At 47.1% G+C, this 7500-nt stretch overlaps 2 protein-coding genes across 3 annotated transcripts in view; both read left to right on the plus strand.

Annotated features, from left to right (window-relative positions):
* Positions 1-8: 8 nt before the first annotated feature.
* LOC311115746 (far upstream element-binding protein 2-like) lies at positions 9-3451 on the plus strand (the record flags this gene model as incomplete). Its single annotated transcript, XM_084190893.1, has 6 exons — positions 9-263; positions 344-459; positions 988-1082; positions 1536-1745; positions 2241-2413; positions 3160-3451. Coding segments are annotated over 6 exons (858 nt in total), but the record flags the coding sequence as incomplete, so codon positions are not given.
* Positions 3452-4507: 1056 nt separating this feature from the next.
* Positions 4508-7500, plus strand: part of LOC311115743 (DDB1- and CUL4-associated factor 15-like) — a 20072-nt gene continuing 17079 nt past the window's right edge. Inside the window, exons 1-2 of one of the 2 annotated variants that reach the window (XM_084190890.1) lie at positions 4508-4637; positions 5477-5574. In XM_084190890.1, the coding sequence (XP_084047016.1) occupies positions 4545-4637; positions 5477-5574 (191 nt within the window). In that variant the 5' untranslated portion in view covers positions 4508-4544. The remainder of the gene's footprint in view (positions 4638-5476; positions 5575-7500) is intronic. The other variant, XM_084190891.1, reaches the window with a different exon arrangement.

Here is a 7500-nt window from a genome sequence, read left to right on the forward strand (position 1 = left end):
GGCATGGCAGGGGGAGGGGCCAGGGGAACTGGGGCGGTCCTCCAGGAGGTGAGGTCACCTTCTCTATCCCCGCCCACAAATGCGGCCTGGTGATTGGTCGGGGCGGCGAGAACGTCAAGGCCATCAACCAACAGACGGGGGCCTTTGTAGAGATCTCGCGCCAGCCTCCGCCCAACGGGGACCCCAACTTCAAACTGTTCATCATCAGGGGGTCCCCTCAACAGATAGACCATGCCAAGCAGCTCATAGAGGACAAGATCGAGGTACGCAGTGTATCAGTAATAGTCAGACATAAACTGTAAATGTAATTCATCATTTGTTATTTTTCTCCCTGCCCCTCTAGGCTCCTCTGTGTCCTCTAGGGGGTGGGCCTGGTGGACCTGGTCCTGCTGGTCCTATGGGCCCCTACAACCCCAACCCTTACAACCCAGGGCCTGGTGGTCCCGGAGGACCCCCACAGTAAGTACAACACCTACTGGACATAAAGGGCTAGTTTCCCTGTCCCAGGCTGGTGCTAGATTGCATTGTGGGCCTCTGTAGCTCAGCTGGTAGAGCACGGCGCTTGTAATGCCAGGGTAGTGGGTTCGATCCCTGGGACCACCCATACGTAAAAATGTATGCACACATGACTGTAAGTCGCTTTGGATAAAAGCGTCTGCTAAATGGCATGAATGAGGGCTCCATTCTTAGTGCGGTGAGCATCTCTGATGCACCTGTGCTGTTGAAAGTGCATATATGGCTCAACGATTTTCGATTTATAACAGTTTGTCTGTCATGTGAAGCATTTCGCTACATCTGCTAAACACGTGTATGTGACAAATACATTTGATGTGTACATTTGTATGTTACTCAAATTTCCTCCTACATCCTCAGAATAAAATAGGGCCACATGGGTATAATGCAATGGGTATAATGCATTTTGGTGTGTTTATGATTCATTGTAGGACTTAGAAAGGTAAGTGTTTAATCGTTCTCCACTCTTTCCAGTGGCGGCCCCCCAGGTGGTCATGGTTACGGAGCCCCTCAGGGCTGGGGCAACACCTTCCAGCAGTGGCAGGCCCCAGGAGGGCCACACGACCCCAGTGAGTAGACACTGCTTTATATGCGCTGGTCTGGAACTCTCCACCAGTCACTTCCCCCCCCCTCCTCTCTGGTCACTCAATTTCTCCCTGGCCTGTCGTCAACCCTCTCTCCTCTCCTCCCTCTCAACCCTTTTTCATTATCCTCTCTCCTCCCTCAACCCTTTTTCATTATCCTCTCTCCTCCCTCTCAACCCTTTTTCATTATCCTCTCAACCCTTTTTCATTATCCTCTCTCCTCCCTCAACCCTTTTTCGTTATCTTCTTTCTCTAATCTCTTTCTTTCTTTCTTTCTTTCCCTCCCCTAACCCCTCTCCCTCCCCTAACCCCTCTCCCTCCCCTAACCCCTCTCCCTCCCCTAACCCCTCTCCCTCCCCTAACCCCTCTCCCTCCCCTAACCCCTCTCCCTCCCCTAACCCCTCTCCCTCCCCTAACCCCTCTCCCTCTACTCCCCAGATAAGGCAGCTGCAGACCCCAATGCAGCGTGGGCAGCCTACTATGCGCAGTACTACCAGCAGCAGCCAGGGGGAGCCATGCCTGGCCAGGCCCCCAACGCCCCAGCAGCTGCCCCAGTCCAGGCAGACCCCTCTCAGGCAACCCAAACCCCTGGAGGACAGCCAGACTACACCAAGGCCTGGGAGGAGTATTACAAGAAGATGGGCATGGGTAAGCTCCATCGCCATGGTTATGATCATCGCCTTGGTTATAGTGACTTTACAATAACACGTCCTATAGTACAATGCAATAATCAATAACAATATATTACTACAAAGAAAAAAACACGAAATAAGAATAGGAAATAATAGCAGATACATTTAATACAAATAAACGACTAAATGATCACAAAATAGCAAAGTTGGGTCGGAGCTTGCAAATTGGTGGCTATCCATTGCGGGGACATCTTGATCCATAAGACATCCTATAGTATTTTCTAGTCTCCAGACACTTCAGGAGATCTTGTGAGTTATTAGAAAAGGACTAAAAGGCCTTCCCACTGTATATGATCCTTATACATGCCACCTTTTAATGGCAACGTTTCATCCAGAAGATCTCCGTCAGATGTATTTCTATACAGCAGATTTGTGTTCAACAAATACTAAGTCCTTGATCTTAAAATGTGGTCCACTAACCTTCCCCCTCTTTACCTGTCTCTCTCCTCAGCCCAGCCAGGTGGAGGGGCTGCAGCGGCGCCGGCTGCAGCTGTAGCTGTGGGAGGAGCCGGTGGTCAGCAGGACTACAGTGCAGCCTGGGCTGAGTACTACAGGCAGCAGGCAGCCTTCTACGGCCCTGGAGGGGCTCCGGGACAGGCTGCCACCCCTCAGCAAGGACAACAGGTAACACACACACCCCTCAGCCAGGACAACAGGTAACACACACACACACCCCTCAGCCAGGACAACAGGTAACACACACACACACACCCCTCAGCCAGGACAACAGGTAACACACACACACACACACCTCAGCCAGGACAACAGGTAACACACACACACACACACACACACCTCAGCCAGGACAACAGGTAACACACACACCCCTCAGCCAGGACAACAGGTAACACACACACCCCTCAGCCAGGACAACAGGTAACACACACACCCCTCAGCCAGGACAACAGGTAACACACACACCCCTCAGCCAGGACAACAGGTAACACACACACCCCTCAGCCAGGACAACAGGTAACACACACACCCCTCAGCCAGGACAACAGGTAACACACACACCCCTCAGCCAGGACAACAGGTAACACACACACCCCTCAGCCAGGACAACAGGTAACACACACACACCCCTCAGCCAGGACAACAGGTAACACACACACACCCCTCAGCCAGGACAACAGGTAACACACACACACCCCTCAGCCAGGACAACAGGTAACACACACACACCCCTCAGCCAGGACAACAGGTAACACACACACCCCTCAGCCAGGACAACAGGTAATACATATTTCATAGAAATCTGAAAACTAGACAGTTCCTTTAACTGCTCTTCCCCCTCTTTCTACTCCCTCTTCCCCCTCTATCTACTCCCTCTTCCCCCTCTCTCTACTCCCTCATTTTCTCCATCCCAGGCCCAGTGAACCAGATCCAGCCAGTCTCCAGCTAGTCAGATGCATGGACCGGGAGGACTGTCTCTTCACTGCAGCAGCAGACCCATCCCATCCAGCTCTCTGGACTTTTTAAATGTTTTCTTCTGGGTTTGAGTCGTAATTCAATTATTTTTTTCTGGTTTTGACAGAAGCAAAACCTTACCTCCCTCCCTCAAATACACTCCCAGTACCCCTCCCTCTTATCCCAGTACCCCTTCTCCCCTAAAAAATACCCCTAGTCTTTTTTTTTTTTTTTTTTTTTTTTTTTTTTACACAAGAAACTGAAAAATAACAAATTCTACGATTTTTGCTGATTAAATGATTGAACAACTTGTTAGGGTTGTTTTTCCTTTTTGCCCCCTTGTCCTCACCCTGCACCCCCAACCCCTCCAGTGTCTGAGGAGGTGAACAGAGGTAATAGAAAAGAGCTCTGGCTCATTGGCCTAGCTAATACCCATCTGTAAAATACATGGACTCGCACTTCTCATTTTTTGTTTGTTTTCCTGAGGAAAAAACGGTCGTCTAGCAGTACTTTGGAGTATAACTACTACTAATATTCAGCATCAGTTTGTAAAAACACGTTTTGTTTTTTTGGCAAGCAAAAGGATATTTTTTTGCTTTTAGGCTTTTTCATTTTTAATGAATCTCTAGTTCAGTTGAAACATTCCCTGTTGATGTAGCAGCATTTCTTCCCCCCACCCACTTATGATTTTACTTAGTTCATATTTTTCTCCCACAGTACCTAAAGGGTGGGCCTGGGTTTCTGTGTGTGCATGCGAGACTGTCTGTGTGTACAAGCACCTGTTTCTATGGATGCTTGCTACAGTGTGTGCCTGTGTTTGTTATTTTGGCACAGTTTGTGTGTCCCCAAGGCCCCCCTTCCCCTTGCTGACTTCAGATCAGATTGCTGCATCATCAGATGGGATGCCTTTTATTTTATTTTCCCTCCATGTTCCAAGAAGTCATGTTATATATGTTGTATGCTGTATTTTTTTTTTTTTTTTTTACTGCTTGTTTTTAAAAACTTCACAATAAAAAAAAATATTGAGATTTGAGTGTTTCTTATTTGGTGTTTTGTATGTTTTTGTTGTACGTTGGCTTAACTCGGACTTGAATTTGTTTTTAAAAAATCAATCTAAAGTATTCGTTTCAGCAATATTGATATACTTTGTCCTCTAGAAACTTAATTTGGGACCTAAACAGTCATATTGTTAACCCTCTAACCAATCAAATGCTGGGAGAGTTGGTTTTCGGATTAGATTTATGTTCATATCGGCCAATCGAACTGCTCCCGCGGTGATCGAGAACCAATGGGAAGGCCATGGGTCGAGATGGTAGGCAGGGCGTAGTGAACACAACGGCGGAAAATGGCGCCCAGCTCGAAATCAGAAAAGGACGGTAACAAACAAACGCAGAGAAAACATAAAGAACATGTCGTCAAGCTCCTGAACCGTGGAAAGGTATGCAACAAACTAGACAAGTGAATGGCACAATGCACAGCTCTGACGAAGAATGTGAAGTTGCAGGGTTAATGCCCCAGCGGATGCTAGCTAGCTAACGTTAACGTTTCTAAGCACGAACTTGCTACAGTACGTTAGCTAGCAGGCTGACTCATTGTTAGCAAGCATTATTTGGCCGAAACCTAGCTATAATCATTAACTAAATTAACAGGCTGGTTTATATATTGTGTGAGGGAATGTTGCTAGCTAGTTGACCGTCTATCCATAGCCAGCTAGCTAACGTGTGTAAGTTGAAGCGAACAGTAAGACAGCAAGCGAACGTTAACTATTTATTTCGCATTCACTAACGCAACAAGCAAATTTACTGTGCAGTCGCCGCTGGCCGTTTCAGATGGCTATGCACGGCATGATGCCTATGTGTTGCGATGTTTTTCAATTCTGGTCCTGGAGAGTGCTGGCCTTTGTTTCAGCTAACGTTAATTAGTTAGTTAAATCAGGTGTTAATGTTGATTTAGAACAAAACCCTCCAGCGTACACACCAGAGACCAGGATGAAAGAACACTGCTGGGTGGGTAGGTAGTAGAGTGGTCAAGACTGGTTTCCTGGACTCAGACCAAGCCTAGTCCGAGTGCTGTATGTATCAAGTATCTCAGAGTAGGTGCTGATCTGAGGTCCCTCCTGTTCAAGTAATCTGAAAGGCTAAACTGATCCTAAATCCGCTCATCTACTCTGAGACTGTTGTACATACGGCCCCTGGACTAACAAGCTATTTCAATGGAGGGTCTTTTTTGGGTACATTGACCACTGTAAAGTAACTTTCCTAGTCCTCTCTCCTATAGCTGTCAGGCCAGTATTCTCAGCGCTTGTTCAGGAAACTACCACCGCGTGTCTGTGTTCCCCTGAAGAACATAGTCAGCGAGGAGTTCCTCAGAGCAGGGTGAGTGTTTATGAAAGAGTGAGTATGTCTTTCTCTTAGTGTGTGTGTTGTCTCTTACCTCATACTTATTCATGCTTTATACATACACACAGAGACCCTGTTCTCAGTGCTGCCCTAAACTCATTAACCTCCACCACACACACATCTATCGTCTCACCCCTCCCCGTCTCTGTTGTTCCAGGCACATCTTCCTGGGGTTCACTAAGTGTGGTCGTTATGTGCTGTCCTCAGTGCATACAATTAACTTTTTGGTCCATCAGCCACTGTGGCAGGTAGATTAAAAAATCACTCCGATTTTTAAAAACATTTTAGTCATTTAGCAGACGCTTATCCATAGCGACTTACGGTTAGTGCATACATTATTTTTTTAATTGTTTCATACTGGCCCCCCGTGGGAATCGAACCCACAACCCTGGCGTTGCAAACGCCATGCTCTACCAACTGAGCTACATCCCTGCCGGCCATTCCCTCCCCTACCCTGGACGACGCTGGGCCAATTGTGCGCCGCCCCATGGGTCTCCCGGTCGCGGCCGGCTACGACAGAGCCTGGATTCGAACCAGGATCTCTAGTGGCACCAGCCAAAATATTCCCCCCATACATTTCACCAACAAAACACAAAAAAAACGGATGAGCATGCTTTGTAATGTTTCTAAAACAATACATGTAAGTAAGAAGTAATGTGGTATTGTTTAATTTCATTTTTTGTGACCCGAGTCTTTTAACCAAAATATCACAGATGAGACAAACATTTTCACCTGGCCCTTTAAGGGCGGGAGGGTACCGTGGTAGCGCTGTAACCTGACTAGTAGAAGCGTTGTCTTCTCTTCCCTAGCAGTTGAAACTCAAACAGAAAAACAACCTAGCTTGTGAACAAAACAATGTACAGTGCATTCTGAAAGTATTCAGACCCCTTGACTCCACATTTTGATACGTTACAGCCTTATTCTAAAATGGATTAAATAGTTTTTTCCCCTCATCACTCTACACACAATACCCCATAAAGACAAAGCGGAAACAGGTTTTTATAAATGTTTGCAAATTTATAAAAAAAAATAGAAAAAACAGAAATACCCTATTTACATAAGTATTCAGGCCATTTGCTATGAGACTCGAAATTGACCTCAGTTGCATCCTGTTTCCATTGATCATCCTTGAGATTATTTGGAAAGGCACCCACCTATCTATATAAGTTCCCACAGTTGACAGTGCATGTCAGAGCAAAAACCAAGCCATGAGGTCGAAGGAATTGTCCGTAGAGCTCTGAGACAGGATTGTGTCGAGGCACAAATCTGGGGAAGGGTTAAACAATGTTTTTGCAGCATTGAAGGTCCCCAGGAACACAGTGGCCTCCATCATTCTTAAGTGGAAGAAGTTTGGAACCACCAAGACTCTTCCTAGAGCTGGCCGCCCGGCCAAACTAAGCAATCGGGGGAGAAGGGCCTTGGTCAGGGAGGTGACCAAGAACCCGATGGTCACTCTGACAGAGTTCCTCTGTTGAGATGGGAGAACCTTCCAGAAGGACAACCATCTCTGCAGCACTCTACCAATGAGGCCTTTATGGTAGAGTGGCCAGACGGAAGCCACTCCTCATTAAAAGGCACATGACAGCCCGCTTGGAGTTTGCTAAAAGGCACCTAAAGGACTCTCAGACCATGAGAAACAAGATTCTCTAGTATGATGAAACCAAGATTGAACTCTTTGGCCTGAATGCCAAGCGTCATGTCTGGAGGAAACCTGGCACCATCCCTACGGTGAAGCATGGTGGTGGCAGCATCATGCTGTGGGGATGTTTTTCAGCGGCAGGGACTGGGAGACTAGTCAGGATCGAGGGAAAGATGAAGGGAGAAAAGTACAGAGATATCCTTGATGAAAACCTCCTCCAGTGCACTCAGGACCTCAGACTGGGACGAAGGTTCACCTTCCAA

This window comes from Coregonus lavaretus (assembly GCF_964263955.1).
Source record: "Coregonus lavaretus genome assembly, contig: HAP1_SCAFFOLD_5143, whole genome shotgun sequence".
In the NCBI taxonomy this organism is placed as follows: Eukaryota; Metazoa; Chordata; class Actinopteri; order Salmoniformes; family Salmonidae; genus Coregonus; species Coregonus lavaretus.